Genomic DNA, 16,804 nt, shown 5'->3' with positions numbered 1-16,804 from the left:
CACGATTAAGAAGAACAAATGCTTAAGTAAAACACAGAGCTTTGATTATCAAATATAAAGAACAAAGAGCAGAATTGAGTTGTTGGTTACTGCCATCCCAAGTCTTTATTTATAAAGGGAAAGAAACAGAATTTGAATGGAAAACAATAACTAGAAACGTGCCTGCCTTCTTCTCCTTTATTTAAGGAGATGATTACAAGTTAATTCTATCCTAGATAATCTTAACAAAGAAATCAAAAACATATCCTACACTAGATAATAGTCTCGGCTAAAAACAAAGAAATAATGCAGCAGTGAATTACTGTTAAGTCTTCTGCTTCTGCTAGCTTAGGTACCAAGCTTCAACACTCCTCCTTGGTTCCAAAGCTAGTCATTCCAATTCTTGCCCTTAGATCTTCAAACCTGGTTTTACCCAACGGTTTGGTGAAAAGATCTGCTAGTTGATCTTCAGAAGTGCAGTAGCACAGTTCCAGTTCTCCTTCTTGTTGAAACTGCCTGATTGCATGAAACTTGATCTTCATGTGCTTGGTTTTATCATGGAAGACAGAGTTTTTAGAAATGGCTATAGCTGATGTATTGTCACAAAACAATGTTATGGGATTGTGTTGATTGCAGTCTAAGTCACTTAGCATCTTCCTCAGCCATATCAGTTGTTTTGTTGCTACATAAGCAGCTATATATTCGGCTTCTGCAGTAGAATGTGCCACCACCGATTGTTTCTTTGAATTCCAGCAAAACATACTCTTTCCCACAGCAAAACAGTAGCCTGATGTTCTCATCATTCCTTCATCACTTCCTCCCCAATCACTGTCTGAAAAACCAACAAGATTAATTGAGCTGGACTTCACAAAGTGTATGCCAAAACTTGCAGTCCCTCTTAGATATCTTAATACTCTCTTAGCTGCCACAAAGTGATTTTGACTTGGAAAGATAATTCACAGCAAATTGAATGTCAGGACCTGTGGCTGCTAAATACAGCAAACTCCCAATTAGACTCCTGTAGATTTTCCCATCAGCTTTTGGTGAGCCATCCTCTTTCATTAGCTTCTGCCCCTGTATCATAGGAGTGCTTACTGGCTTGCAATTGTTCATTGCAAAACTGTCCAGTATTTTCAAAGAAAAACGTTGTTGACAAAGAAAATAACCTTGATCAGTTTGAGTTACTTCCATTCCTAAAAAATAAGTCAACAAACCAAGTTCATTCATCTCAAACATGTCTTTCATATTGGTTTTGAATTCCTCTACAAGCTGCTCCTTATCCCCTGTGATTAGTAAATCATCAACATAAACTGATACAATTAGTTTATGTCCAGCAGCATGCTTCACATATAAAGTTACCTCATTCATGCTCCTGTTAAATCCCAAGCTTAAGAGATGATTATCCAACCTGCTATACCAAGCTCTAGGAGCTTGTTTCAATCCATACAATGTTTTCTTCAGTAAATAAACCTTGTTTGTTGAATTAGATTTTTCAAAACCAGCAGGCTGCTCAACATAAATCTCTTCATCTAGCACCCCATTCAAAAATGCAGATTTAACATCCAATTGAAATATATACCAACCGTTTTGTGCTGCTAGAGCAAGCAGGAGTTTCATTGTTTCATGTCTGGAAACTGGAGCAAAAGTTTCTGTGAAGTCGATCCCTGCCTCTTGTGAATATCCTTTCACTACAAGTCTGGCCTTATGCTTGTTGATCTTTCCATCTGCATTTACTTTTGTTTTGAAAATCCATTTCACTCCAATCACCTTCTTATGAGCTGGTCTGTCAACTAGCATCCATGTTTGATTCTTGTCTATCATTGCAAGCTCCTCCTTCATTGCTGCTATCCAAACTTGAGAGTTCATAGCTTCTTCAACATTTACTGGTTCTGCCTCAGCTACATTGCACCTGCTATAGATATCTGATAGAGTTCTTGTTCCTCTTACTGGTTGATCATCACTATTTTCTGCAGCATCCAACTCATCTTGTTGCTCAATATTCCCAGCAACATCTGTTTGTTGATCAGTCATGTTTGTAGCATCCAGGTCATCTTGTTGCATCTGGTTTGATCCTGCATTTGATGAATTTTTCCAGTTCCAAGCTGCATTTTCTACAACTTTGACATCTCTAGCAACCACCACTTTGTTAACATTCAAATCATAGATTTTATAAGCTTTAGAATTTGTACTATAGCCTATAAGAATCCCTATATCAGCCTTTTGATCAAGTTTCCTTCTTCTGACTTCAGGTTTCAGAACATAACAGATACTTCCAAATACTTTTAAATGATCAATACTGGGTTTAAAATCATACCAGAGTTCATAAGGAGTTTTATCTGCCAAAACTCTTGAAGCCATTCGGTTTATAAGGTATGCTGCTGTGTTTACTGCTTCTGCCCAGAAATTCAATGGCAACTTCTTCTCATAGAGCAAGCATCTAGCCATCTCCATCAATGTTCGGTTTCTTCTTTCACTTACACCATTCTGTTGTGGTGTGTAGGGAACAGTCAGCTGGTGTTTAATCCCTTCTTTAGCAAGGTATGCTTCAAATTGTCGAGAGGTATACTCTCCTCCATTGTCAGATCTCAAAGTCTTCAATTTGCTTCCTGTTTCTAGTTCAACTGCTGCCTTGAACTTAACAAACTCAGCAAACACATCAGCTTTGGATTTTAGAAAATAAACCCAGCAATACCTGCTAAAATCATCAATAAACAGAAGAAAGTACTTTGAACCATTTAATGATTCATTGTGCATAGGTCCACACACATCTGTGTGTACAAGTTGAAGTTTAGATACTGCCCTGTATGCATTTTCTGGAAAAACAGTTCTAGTTTGTTTTCCCAGCTGACAAGCCTCACATATAGTTTGCTGCTCCTGTATATTTGGCAATCCATAAGCCATCTGCTGATCAGCCATTCTTTTTAAAGTAGCATAATTGAAGTGTCCCAGCCGTTTGTGCCAAAGAACAGATTCCTTGCACTCATAAGTATTAGCATTTAAACACACTTCACTCCAATTTACATTAAAGCTTCGGTTCATCATTTTTGCAGACAGTAAAAGCATTCCATTTCTATCTTTAATGTCACACACTCCATCATTAAAAACTATTGAATATCCAGATTCAATCAATTGACCCACACTAACTAGATTTTGGTTGATCTTAGGTACATAAAGAACATTTTTAAGAATTTTTGTACCTGACAGTGTTTCTACTGCAATTGCTCTTTTTCCTTCAACTTTCACACAGTCTCCATTGCCAATTCTGACTTTAGACAAGTAGCTTCTATCCAAGTCTCTGAATAAGCTTAAGTCTGCTGTCATATGATTAGTGCAGCCGCTATCAATGAGCCATGATGAGTCCTTTGTCTCTGTTGAATTACATATGTCCTGAACTGTGACCATGAATAGAAGTTCTTCTTTGACTTCTGAACAATCGGCTACTTGTGCTTGTTGTTCAGTTTCTGTTCTATTTTTGCAGAATCTTTGAATGTGACCAAATTGCTTGCATTTTCGACATTGAGCATTCTTGAGCCAACACCAGGCTTCAAGATGATTGGTTTTCTGACAGTATTTGCAAGCAGGAAAATTTTCTTTCTTCTCTTTCCCCCTCATGAAACTGTTATTGTTGTTCTGTTGCTAGTTAGCAGATTTCCAGTCTCTTCCTTTTTCTCTTTTTCCTTCTTGATTATTTCTGAAGATGTTCTTAGCCCGACCCTTATCCTTGTAAACTGCAACAAGGGCTCCTTCACTTGATCCTTCTTGTCTATATGCTTGCCTTTGCTCCACAGCTTGCAATGCATTCACCAATTCTTGCAGGCTTATCTCAGAAAAATCTTTAGAATCTTCTAAAGAACAGATTTTGTGTTCAAACTTTTCTGGCAAACTCACCAGGACTTTCTCTACAATTCTAGAGTCTGGAAAATCTTCTCCCAAGAGTCTTACTTGATTCACAAGTTTTGAAATTTGAGAAGAGAAATCTTTGATGCTCTCATTTTCTTTCATCTTCAGACCTTCGAATTGTCTTCTCAGATTCAGAATTTGCATCCTTCTTGACTTCTCATCACCATGGAACTCTGCTTTTAATCTATCCCATGTTTCCTGGGCAGATTTGCATGCCATGATCCTCGTGAAGATGTCTTCACTTACAGCATTATGAAGACAAGAAAGAGCTTTGAATCTCTTTGCCTTTTCTTCATTAAAGAACTTCATCTGTGCAATTGTGGGATTGTTGCCTAGAGGAGTAGGTTGCTTATCACTTTCCACTATCTCCCATAAATCAAGAGCTTTGAGATAGGTTTCCATTTTCACAGCCCACACCCCAAAATTCTGCCCTGCAAACAATGGTGTTTTTGCTGGAAAATTTGCAGAATCCATTGCTTTAAAAAACTCACTCAATCTCTCGTGTATCACTCACCAGCCCTCAAAGTAAAACTTTGATTTATCCTCACAGTACTCTCGTGTTTCTCACTCACAAAGAATCCCTTCAAAGATAAAAAAAGAGCTCTGATACCAATTGTTGAAATGTAAAGAACTATAAAAAGCTGCCCTGCATTTACTGATGAAAGAAAAGAACAGTGAACTTAGTTCACGATTAAGAAGAACAAATGCTTAAGTAAAACACAGAGCTTTGATTATCAAATATAAAGAACAAAGAGCAGAATTGAGTTGTTGGTTACTGCCATCCCAAGTCTTTATTTATAAAGGGAAAGAAACAGAATTTGAATGGAAAACAATAACTAGAAACGTGCCTGCCTTCTTCTCCTTTATTTAAGGAGATGATTACAAGTTAATTCTATCCTAGATAATCTTAACAAAGAAATCAAAAACATATCCTACACTAGATAATAGTCTCGGCTAAAAACAAAGAAATAATGCAGCAGTGAATTACTGTTAAGTCTTCTGCTTCTGCTAGCTTAGGTACCAAGCTTCAACAGCTTTTACTTATTTTTTCGTAAGAATAAACGGGCAGCCTAAATGGTTTTGAGCTATGTGTTATTGCTATTAGATAGGCAATGTTACCTGCTTTGTACAAAGCTCCTCATCTTGCACTTTGTTTTGCTCTTTCATTTTGTCTGATATCACTTATATGCATGTATTGATCGAATACTTCAAAACCCATGTAAGCAAACTTTTTTTAGTTGAGTTTCGAAATGGACAATCGTGTTTGATTGGCACAGGATTTTGGAATTAGTGAGTGTGAGCAGCCCGCAGAGTGGACTTGTCCTGTTTTACTAGCTGTTTCATTTCAATTTCTCAAACTGCAAACTAGTGAGCATGTTGATTTTCTAGGCTTGAATATTATATAGCTTTATGATGCGATGCTGTCTTAGAAAAGAAGATGAGAGTGGAAATAGCAAATAGGTTAGTTTAAGGGTTGGTGCTGCTGAGAAACCAAACCCTGCCTCCTCAACTTTTACTCTAATATCTTATCTTTCTTATTCTCTGCTCCAATCCCAAGGTGTCGCTTTCTGTAAATATGCTCCGGAACAAATTCCTTAAATAATTCTAAAGAGATGTCTTTCCTTATGTTAATGCATTGTCTTGTTCCTGGTCATTTATAATGAGGAAAAGCAATGATGTTACCAATAATTTTACTTTGGTGGAGACCCAAAGTATTTGAACTGGTACTTAAAAAAGCTTTTGTCAGAACAACTAATGCAAACCACTAATCCTCCTTGAATTGCTCCAATCATGCCATGATGAACCCCTGTCCTGTGGCAGTGAAGGACACTGAATTTCTATTCGAGTACATATATTTTGCTGCTCATAATCCTGTACATTCAAGCTGCGGCAGCAGTGATATTTATTTAGGCGAAGTCCAAATGTATGGGTGTAATATTCGACCCTGAACCTGAAGTGGGAAGGATAACTGGAGATTTTACTAAGTCTCTGATAGTTGGGATGATCTAATGGAGAAGCGTCTCTTAGTTTTATCAAGTTATGAGGAGAATCACAGATATTATCTGCCTTGTGAAAGGGAGTGCATCCTTGGTCATAATAGCGATCATCTTGTATGCCAATATCGATATGACTTCTTAGCTTCTCTAGGTAGATACAAGACCTGCCCTGTTTATGTCACATTAAATAAGGTGTGGAGTTTCAGAGTATTTCTTAATGAAAAGCCAAGAAAAACTGTATGTCTTCTTCACAAATATGCATAGAATCAATTGCGAGGCTTCTGGTCTCTGTATGACCGAGTAAGAACTTTATTTAATTAGCGCTTACCTTTGTTGTGGAGTTGTTGATCTTCTGGGTTAAGACATGTCAAGGGTTAAGTTTGAATCAATCAAAGCATCTTGCCTCTCTATGTTAGACTTTTGAACAGACTTTGTTAATGAAGGAATATCACTATAATCAGCAAAGAAGCATATAGCCAAGCAAACAGGTGCAAATTTCTAAGAAAGATTGAGGGGGGGAGAAAAAACTGTCTTTTTCCTTTCTGCGAGCCATACCATCATCTATGCCGTGTTCTTTGGAGGTTGATTATGATCTCAATTTGTAGCACAGAGATGATACTGGCTCTGTGAACATTTTCTCTAATAGCTTTTCTATACACATCTCTCTATAAAAAGACAAACTCTGAAATAAAATAAAAAGCAAAACCAATCAACCCTTCCTCGTTAGAGTTCTCCAAAAGAAATATTCACCACTGTCTAGTTTTCTCTGCTTTGCTAGAAGCTATTCTTCTTCTTTAGCTGTCACCTTTACTTGCTCTTCCTGCCTCTGTTTGAAGGAACAACTCAAATATATCAAGACCTGTTGTGGATAGGATCTGATCCTCTCCGTGCTCTTCTTTTACTTGTTTGACTTGGATCAAATCTCTTGTTTGCTTGGGCTGATGTCTTTGTGTCCATCCCCTGCATGTCGACATCCTTGAGGCTACGTTGGCTGTGAGGCAGTGTCCCGTGAGCTTTTCGGTCGTGTCTGAGGATCACCTCTACACTCGTCAAGCCATAAAGTTTATGAGGTTGAACTGCTATGAACCCAATACATATAAGAAGGATAAGCACTCTACGAGAACAAAAAACCATTGTTTCTGCTCTGAAACAAACAAGAAGAGCAGAGGTGCGTTGTTTCTGTTCAGAGTAATGAGATGATAAACAGGTCTGAGAATGTGAGCCTTCTATTGTGATGCTCCATTCCTGTGGATATATTCCTGTTATTTATCCCTTGTTGGATTTGGAGGGCGCTTTAAAGCAAAAAAGCAGGGAGGGGCCCCAGAACACCTTGTGGGATTTTTGATTCACCCAAATCATAAGCCTGCATTCTAAACATATTAAGGCTGTTATGGAAGAATCTGACAATGATGAATAAAGGGGTTGGAACAATACCCTTGAGAAGCCAAGTATCTTTTTTCATTTGCTCCCCTGCATCCCTCTCATTTGTTTTGCTTTTGTCCATTGAAAGAGGCCTACCACTCTCTCGAACTCTTTAAATGTCTTGCCACATCACCCGACCATGCTTATGTGGACAGGCACTGGGGGCTGGTATTCATTCTTAGCCGATGGTCTTTCCAGCTAGGGTCTCAGCTAGGCTCGGCTCATAATCTGAGGCAAGCTTTCTACGAATAACAGGTTTGCTGTCGCAGTTGAGTTACAAATATATTCTTATGGTATGAGGATCGTCTTTTATGTGGTGGGTATTTTAGGAAATTATCGTTACTTTGGTATTAAGAAAAGGGGAGTTCTGTTTTTTAAGCTGGGCAGACATAAGCGATGAGGCAACCTAGAACTGGTAGATTGCTACAGTGGCAAGTCATATAAAGAATCAAATACGAGGGGGGAAAGGATGAGGAATAGAACAGCCCCCAAAAGAAACAAGCTCTTGCTTTATGCCATTCTAAGATCTCCTCCTCACTTTAGAATTCCAAGCTCTCTTCCCTATGCAACAAAAACAACAGCACTTGGTTTCTTGCGCTATATGTGTTTCTTTATGCCTTTCTTTGGGTTGCTAAGTTCTTAATCTCCCATTCAATGATCCAGTGAAGACCCACTTCAACCCTCCTTCCTCCCTCTCTCTCTCTGGATTAAGCTGTAAATTTTTCTCGTTTGTTTATGAAGAGTGAAGACCATCTTTTCCTTTATTCTCTTTTACTTTTCTGTTATTGTTGCTGTTGTTATGATATAAACCACATGCAACTAGGAACATTCTAAAGCATATGTTCTTGTACTTTATTAAATGAATATTTATACTGGTGGTTTAACAAGGGTGATTAGTAACGGTCCAAGCAACAAAACCCCAACTTGAATGGGCTGTTAATGTGCTGATTCTTTGCTTTATATCCTCCAGATAAAGCAGAATGGTTAAATCATTCTTGCTTTCTATTCTTCCCTATCTTCCACAAGGATTAAATCCTCCCCTAGTGGGTGCCATGCACATGATCAACATGCCGATCCACTTCGAAGTATTGGTTGCTGCTTGAAATGGACATGAGATTACTAATGTATACGAGTTTCTAACCACGAAATTGTGAGACGAATTAGACATCCGTATCTGATTCATCACATTTTGAATCAAATTGTTACTTCTGCATTGAACTTGAGCCTGCTCATACACTGACTGGACTGGGATCGACCATTAGCTCCTAAACACTGTATCTGATGCACAATATTTTCCGACAAGTGTTATCGCCATTTTTTTATATTTAGTTTTGTTGCTTTCATGATCAAGTGGTGTCGTTGTCCAGTCAAATGCATATGCAACACCCCCTTCTTTTCCTACTTTTTTTTGAAGAAGGGCGTCGGATTAAAGGCTTCAGTTTCAAAAACCAAAGAAAGGGTAAAAAGGAAAATTTCATTTTCGTGACCTGGTTTGAGTCACAACCTTGCATTTGAACTGTATTTTCTTGAAGAAAAGAGCCAGAAGATCCCTCGGGAAGCAAGCACTCCTTTTCTTTTTGTTGTCCCTGGCAAGTATTATTTTCTATCGTTTTAAGATTTGCTTTTTTTTCTGAAACTCATTTTCCTACAAATTAATACTATAAAAAACTATAGTTGTTCAGTGAAGTCATGAAAAATGGTTTTATATTCCGTTAATAAATCATTAAATGTACGTTAGATACTGCGGTTTATTAAAAAAAAATATACATGAACGGATGTTTTACGTGTTTTCAACCTCATTTGACTGCGCTGCGATGTCCATATTAATTAATAGTTGAGGTGCAGAAAAAGATATTATATTATATTAATTCTCTTACAAAAACGGAAGAAAAAAGGGGGCGGTGATGCAGAGACTCATGGGTGCTGAACCATAAATGTCCGTCTCTCTCTCTCTGCCTGAAATTATGGAGACCAAATTAAAGAGAATTCTTGTCATTCAAACCTTGCCAAATAAGAGAGAGGCTGGTGGCCTTCTAATTCTTCTTTAGATTGAGTGGTACGGGAAATGTACTTAGTTAGAATAATCTTTCTTGTATTTGTTTTATGTTTATTATTAACATTAGAATATTAATTCACAGGCCATGGCCCCTTGGGTGTAAGATGGTATTAGCTATAGCAATCAAGGGAAGGAAGGATTTAATAATAATAATAATAATAAAAGAAGGAAATTTTATTTAATTTTTAAAGCGAAACCCTACGCTACAAATTGTGGCTTTGTAGATTCTCGAGGCTGGTCTTAAAGTCGGGACTTTTCTTCAGTACTTTCTTCAACAAGTTAAAACAATGGAGCCCGCAGGGTTAAGCCGTGCAATGACTCGAATCCATATTCCGTAGTCCATCATCCTCTTCTCAGTGAGCCACCAATGCCATGTCAGGACCAACACACATATGTGGCGAAGGGAGGAAGATTGCCGGAGCAGTTTCTGTTGAAGGTAAAGCAAATTTGAGCCTGTAACGCTTACATATCCTCTCAAAAGAAGACTTGTGGTATGTTGGCTGCAACACAATGCAATAGAAGAAGAGAATGAACACCAATTTCTCGTATTAAATTACATGACATTACATTTCCATATAAACTAGCATCGAGTACTTGATTGCAGACATTGTTGTAGGACTGGAGATCTTTGAGTTTGGAATTTATCAGGATTCTGGCTAGTGGAGGTTTCCATGATCCCATAGGTTGGTCGATAGTTCCGGTAGCCCGGCTTCTGCCTCTATCAGGCTTCGCACCTCCCCTACCACGCTTTCCCAAGAACCCATTTTTCAGGATTCGGCTTGCCCGTCAAAAAATGTGGATACTTCCCCCAAAAACCAAGGGAGGCGGCAGCCCCCGTCCACGTATCTCTATTTGGAATTGCTGATTGGGTTTAAGTAGGTTCTCTAGTATGCAATCCAGCATGTGACAAGGTGGTTTGTTTTCTAAAATGTATGAAATTGAAGAAAAATGAGGGTCCAAATACTGAAATAACACTATAAATCATGACAACCATATGTGTTGGGATCCAAGTTCATCAGAGCACCCCTCACATATTTTAAATTTTGCTGCTGCCATCTTCGACCAGCCAAAACAAGCATCGTCAATGAAGTCTTGAACCTGATATGATACACCAATGAGGATGTTGATCTGCGTCCTTCGAGATTCCATATTTGTTTTTCTCAGGCAGTTCCCGAGAAATTTTGGGGACAAAAAGCCACGTTGTAGGTCAGTGTGTCTTGAATCATTCTCTAGAAACACAAATCGGGAACAACTAATCACTTCTTTAGCATAGGAAGATTCTTGATTAACCCGGCTGTAAGCCATATATGTTCTAAAGAGACGCCAAAAAGTGAGAGCTGCAAACAGAATGTTATCGAAACACAAAGTAAAAGGGAGATGCTACCTTGTTCAACCTTAAAGATTGTTTTTAGTAAATAATTATCCTGCCAGTAGTTTGAGAGAACACTAATGCAATTTGGATTTTTTAACCAAAAAAGAAAAAGAAAAAATCAAATCGTGAGTAATTCTTTATCGTTATTATTAAATCACATCCAGCATGTCAATTTTAAAAACTGCAGGATTTTTATCTAGCATAGTTTCAAATTAAATTGTAACATGATTGAATCAATTTGATAAAGTCTAAAAACAATTCAAAAGACAAATAAAAGGCATGATTTTGTTTTTTTAAAAAAAAAATTCAAGATTATATCTTTTTTTAATATTGAAAATACAACATATTAGATTTATTTGGACTTTGAAGATTAACTTGAAATCCAAATCATGGACTCCACGGGGTTTGATAATTTTGTTTTTTAAACTATTTTTTACTTAATGATATAATAATAAAAATAAATGCTCGCAAAATTGTTTGAGATTGCGTTAACTTCGTAGAAAGTAAACCAAAATAAATTATGAATATCAATTCAAAATCAACAAAATATTAAAGGATAATATTGATAAAAAAATCATAAAAAATTCAATTGGAAGAAAAAGAATTTGGAATATGGGATTTAAAAAACAAAACTATTTAGTATTGTTATTAAACTCGACCTAGGAGGTCAATATTGAGACATTTTGACTCAACTTTTTGCCTGACTCAAATTTAAAATTAACCTACATAGAAGTTGATTCTAAGTGACTTAATTGACTTGTGAAGTCCAAAGACAACCCGAAAAACCAGTAAAAATATACCATGACTTAAAAAAACTTTATGATGACATCTTGAAGTTTTTTTTTTTATTTATAATGAGACGATAACATATTAAGTCAAATTAGGCATCGAGATTTAACTCACAAAACTCGTACTCTAGATTATGGACTCCACGAGTTTTTAAAAAATATTTTTTATTTAATGATATGATAATAAAAATAAATATTTGCAAAAATCAAGTACCAATCAAATATCTGGATATTTATTTATGATTGTGATAACTTTATAAAACGCAAATCAAAACAAATTATAATGATCCATTCAAAATTAATAAAATATTAAAAAATAAAAGTAAAAGAAAAAATCTTGATAATAGAACTTAAGGAAAAAAAATTGACAAAAAAAAATCTAAGGTGCACGACTGTTCATATGAACAGTGAAGACCATAAACTAATTAAGTTTTTTTAGTATAGCATGAACAGTGAAGCACCATATACTTATTAAGTTCTTTTAATAGAGTAGGAGTAACATACCCGATGCTTTCTCAACAGTTATTGTAATCGGAGGTCTGTATCTTCGTTTTGTGATGAGCAACGCATTTTCTCTCCATCCCCTTCTTACAGGATGATGAGAAGATGGAGCCATCTCTGCTGCAATCTACCCTCCTGGTCTCGCGGTTCAAACTTGTGAGTTACATAGGATATCTTTCCTGTGAACCAAGCCAGTTAGATCACGATCCTCCCCTGGAACACATCCACCTGGAGTTTGATTGTTCAGAAAACAAATACCCCCAGCATCAACTACTATCAGCTCCTCCTATTCTTCTATTCGGCCTGGCCAGATCCTGTTTTGGCTGTTCTTATTTTCAAAGGGAGGGCTGAACCTAATCTTCCTGGTACAATTTCTCCAAAGAACTGGAGCAAGAACCAATCAAGACGTTTTTTTCAACTTTATAACACAAACAAGATGATCACTGTACTGCATAAAATTATGATGCCAATCGTAGAAAATAAAACCAGTTTCAAAGCACGAAAACTAAACGCTCGTATTAGAAGGAAAAGATTGAAAATTAGCCTTGCAACATAATAAGTTTAAACAAAGTACAAAATACAAGAGGAGACAGACGCTCATGTTTGCCAGCAGATTTTAAAATTCTTCTTTCTGTGTTCGCCACGATGTAATGTATATACACATTTTAAATAGGATAGGGTACCGATTGATAGCATTTTGGCCTTATAAACAGGCCGTTGGACATTTTTCAGGATAAAATTATTCACGGCAGTCTCTTTCATCCTTCCATTACTTTTACACGATCATTTCTTTTGTGGTATATTAAACAGGTTCCTGGTGAGGTGTTACAGTAGGTCCTGGTGCTATGGTAAACTGCAGACCCCTCTGTTGCCCTGACTGTAGCACAAAAGCTACTTGTGTTGCTGCCAATGCTGCTGCCTCCTGTTAAACCAAATTATGGTACAAGCTTCAGCACAAAAGATACAAATACAATACAATAGATTAAAACTGAAAGAAAAAACAATGACCTGTCTTTGCCTACGACGCTGCAAGATGCTGATGGCCCATGCCATGATGTAACAGGGCAGAAGAAAACCAGCTGCTCGAAGCAAGAAAAGCTGCAGGGGATCCATCAGTTCATCAGATCGGTGAAAACATAAAATCCAAAAAACACTAAATGATGAAGAAATGATCATCGTCACCATAGAATAGACAGTAATCCCAATTCAACTTACAGAAAAAAATGTAGATACATCATCTTCTCCATCAGAATCTGTAGCAGTCAATGCATGACGCAAGAGCAGGAGGGCCATCAACTGCAATATGAGTGAGTTTGGGATTAAAACCAAATCTCAATTGAATAGAGAATCAAAGAAAAATGAGAGCTCAAATAAGAAAGCATTAGCAAGAGAAATTGTAGATGCAAGTATCCATCAGCATTGAAACTCAACTGGTATGTGCAGGGAACTTCCACATGATCTAGAGGAAGTTTGTTCAAGCCTCCAAATAATAATCTAAACAGGTTTCTTTATATTGCTAGTATTCTCCAGGTAGAGGGAATATGATCCTATTATGATTGCAAACAAATACTTCCATTTTAACAGACACAATGGTAAATAGCCTTAATTCATATTACAAATGACCAACTGGACCAATTCACATACGATTTTGAATAAACTTTTCAATTGGAGCCATGAAAAAAAAAAACTTTAGATTCCTGCAAATACTATAAGAGGAATTTATGAAATTAAGGGCTTACAATAAGAGCAACTGAGCGGCAAAAAGCGGCTCCGCTAGCATTTGAAGCGGCATAGTCATCGTACTCAGCTTCTAGAAAATGGCGCTCAGCCTCTGCAATTGCCAATAGGCGAGGATCACGCAAATCCAGTTGAGTGCCAGAGATTGTCCAGCCTCCACTACAAAAAAGGATCAGCAAAAGAATGTGTGATGATGCAAAAATCATCATTGATTGGTAAACGACATGAAAGTTATTTTGACGCGCACACCCCTGGTCCAAGTTGAAGTTTTGCGTGCATCAAATTTTATGCAAGTGATAAAAAAAGCCCCAGCAATTCCAGATTCCAGAACAAAGAGCATAATTACAGATAACTATTAAAACAATGAAAATACTAGTTTAAACATACCCAATATCAATAGCAGTATCTTCAGAATGAGGTGGATGAGGAGGAGCAGTGTAACCAGGTTGGTAAGGCTGTACATCATAGAGAAAAGATTAACAAGAAAATCAACTATAATACATTATAAGTTGAGAATTTAAAAAAATAAAATTACACTTAGTTAAGAAATTTTTCCAGGAGTAGACAGACATGGTATTTGCAGAAATCAGAATATAGTAGAAGCTACTTTCATCTAAGAAGTGTGACAGAATCCTGTTAAGGCATATTTCTCTAGATCTCAAAAGAGGAAGCTGAGGAGCAGATCTTCTAAATGATTAGATTAGTAAAGTTACAAGCACCATGACCACAAGAAGCTAATGATATATTTTGCATGTGGTGTACATTCATCTGTTCAATTTGCTTTTTTTATAAGAAAAGGAAGATTATAGCTTACCGCATACCAAAATGGACAACTTTATATTATAAACATAAGCCAAAAATAATGTCTATCGACTAGAAATACATACAAAACAAGTACAAATAATTTAAGAACTTTTCAACTGCAAACAATGATCCAACATGTCAGAAGTTAAGTTTTAACCACAAAAAACCTCTGAAGAGTTAAAGACAATACTCTTCCTGCCCTCTTGTACTCAGTTCCATGAAATCCAAAAAATTGTCAAAGGTACACACACCTCCATCTCTTTTTCATATACACAAACACATCCTCTACATGTATAGCTCCTGATCAATTAAGCCTGCTGTGACCCATTGGAAACCAACGGTCCCCAACATCACCTGTAAGCTTTGGAAGTGTTTCTTTACTTGCAATTTGATCATTATGCCTTCCTGCCGCTTTTCATAGCAGGTGATATTCAAAATTGCCCGGCAAGTTTTCATGAAAGAAATTCACGTAAATTCATGAAGCGGTGCACTCTACAGATCAACAAGATACCAAGCATGCAGCCCACTACAGAGAACAACTACAAAACGATAATAAATGAGCATACCTGATGGCATATTTCACAAGTGATATCACCTTTCTCATTGCACCAATGCTGGACGCACTTCCTATGAGCATACTGGATGAGAGAAATTGAAGCCATTAATACATATATAAAAAGTGTATATCAAAGACTAACATCAGTCTGAAGACTGCTAGGATCAGATGACATTTAAAAGGGATGAGATGGAAAAACAGGAGCTCTCTTTTTTGCCACTAGATTCCATTGAAGCAAAGGTTGCTAGTTTAGTCAAATTATCTATAATGTATCTCACGGGCTCAAAAACAAATCACGAGAAACAAACTAATACAATTCTCTGAAACAACAAATTCTCGAATGATGTCTAACAGGAGTAAAATACTAAACAAAGAATAAAAAAAAAAATCAAGCTTTGAATCCAACATAGAAAAACTATCATCCACGGGCACTGGCCGGCCAATCTTCAACTCAATTACATTCGAAATCAAACATTAAGGAACACAAGATGACATTTTAAAGCTATATTAATTATTACCCTCCTTTTCATTGACCAAAAACCCTCAATTTCAGAATATTTAAAGAAACTAAGATACGAACAAAAGAAGAGGAAATGAAATTTGTCAATATTTAATATACCTTGAGGCTGCCACTGCAGGCACAAGGATTCTCTAAATTGCTAACAGAATCCTCCTCCTGGCAAATGCGACACTCGGCCCCCTGAATCAACGGCTCCTCCTCCCCCGAAATACCATCATCGCTTCCTTCATTTGCCCTCGAGCAGGAAGGGCCGACATCGGCCTCTTTGACGATCGCCTTATCAGACTCCTCAGCAGGCGCCGTCGACGCTGGCCTTATGAGTTGGTCAACGTCCAACACCACGTGATCACTCATTTGCAATCCCTAATTTCGTTTTCTCCTCTTCAAACTAAAAAAACAAATGGAAAGAACAAATTAGTTTATTTGAAACCCTAGGATCACGCTTCAAAACAGCGGATCGAAGGATCTCGAGAGAGAAATTTAAAGAGAGAACCAAAAAGAGAATTGTGAAATTTTTATTGGTTGGGTCACCTGTGAAATTTTCTTTTCTTGTATTTACGCGAATGTGTTTTAGGATTTGCTTGGATATTTAAGCGAAGAAACAGGCGAGACCAGAGACAGAGAGAGAGAGAGAGAGAGAGAGGGCAGGTAAAAAGCGCGTAATGTAGGATTTTGCAAGCTTAGGGCTTCACGATGAATATGATATAATTAAAGATATTTTTTTTAGAATAATAAATATTTATAGTAAGAAGAAGGTTGGATTATTGGGATTTAAGCAACGAGAGTATACCGGGGTTTTTAATTAATGGAGGAGGGTTCTAGGATGGCTCACCACCTCTCGACCAATTTTGGGGGTGGGGGTTGAGGATAGTTTTGGTATTTTATATAATTTGAATTATAATGTGTTGAAATGACTCAGATGTGGACCCCCCCAATTATTAGTGTTGGGGTTATCTACGCGTAGGGCTGCCAACCCAAAAAACAATTATCAATGATTAACCGAAAAAAATAAATGCAGAAAGATTTTTTCTTAATATTTTTAGAAGTTCACTGTATCTTATTTGATAATAAAAACAATAAAATAAAAAAAAATAACTTTATAGAAAGAAATAAAATAAAATTTTAATTTATAAAAAATCAAATATTGAAGGATGAAATTCAAAATAAAAATT

At 36.8% G+C, this 16,804-nt stretch overlaps 2 protein-coding genes across 2 annotated transcripts; both read right to left on the bottom strand.

Annotated features, from left to right (window-relative positions):
- Nucleotides 1-6,384: 6,384 nt before the first annotated feature.
- On the bottom strand, nt 6,385-7,378 carry LOC118043050 (uncharacterized). The gene is given in 2 exon segments (XM_035050860.2): nt 6,385-6,541; nt 6,720-7,378. Coding segments are annotated over 2 exon segments (399 nt in total). The 5' UTR covers nt 7,011-7,378; the 3' UTR covers nt 6,385-6,433.
- Nucleotides 7,379-12,533: 5,155 nt separating this feature from the next.
- Nucleotides 12,534-16,454, bottom strand: LOC118043049 (uncharacterized). The gene is made up of 8 exons (XM_035050859.2): nt 16,164-16,454; nt 15,732-16,020; nt 15,123-15,194; nt 14,140-14,207; nt 13,755-13,911; nt 13,231-13,311; nt 13,024-13,113; nt 12,534-12,937 (listed from the first exon to the last, which is right to left on the bottom strand). Exons 2-8 carry the CDS (start codon nt 15,984-15,986, stop codon nt 12,818-12,820), a joined length of 843 nt encoding a protein of 280 aa, XP_034906750.1. The 5' UTR covers nt 15,987-16,020; nt 16,164-16,454; the 3' UTR covers nt 12,534-12,817.
- Nucleotides 16,455-16,804: the final 350 nt, after the last annotated feature.

Source organism: Populus alba, chromosome 10, assembly GCF_005239225.2.
Source record: "Populus alba chromosome 10, ASM523922v2, whole genome shotgun sequence".
In the NCBI taxonomy this organism is placed as follows: Eukaryota; Viridiplantae; Streptophyta; class Magnoliopsida; order Malpighiales; family Salicaceae; genus Populus; species Populus alba.
This window is presented reverse-complemented; position numbering and strand designations above follow the sequence as displayed.

Excerpts from the sequence above, each read along its gene's own strand:
- LOC118043049 (XM_035050859.2), bottom strand. The coding sequence starts at position 15,986 with ATGAGTGATCACGTGGTGTTGGACGTTGACCAACTCATAAGGCCAGCG. Across the intron at positions 15,195-15,731 it reads CCTGCAGTGGCAGCCTCAAG|TATGCTCATAGGAAGTGCGT; the intron begins GTATATTAAATA and ends TCTCTCATCCAG. Across the intron at positions 13,312-13,754 it reads GCCGCTCAGTTGCTCTTATT|TTGATGGCCCTCCTGCTCTT; the intron begins GTAAGCCCTTAA and ends CTCATATTGCAG.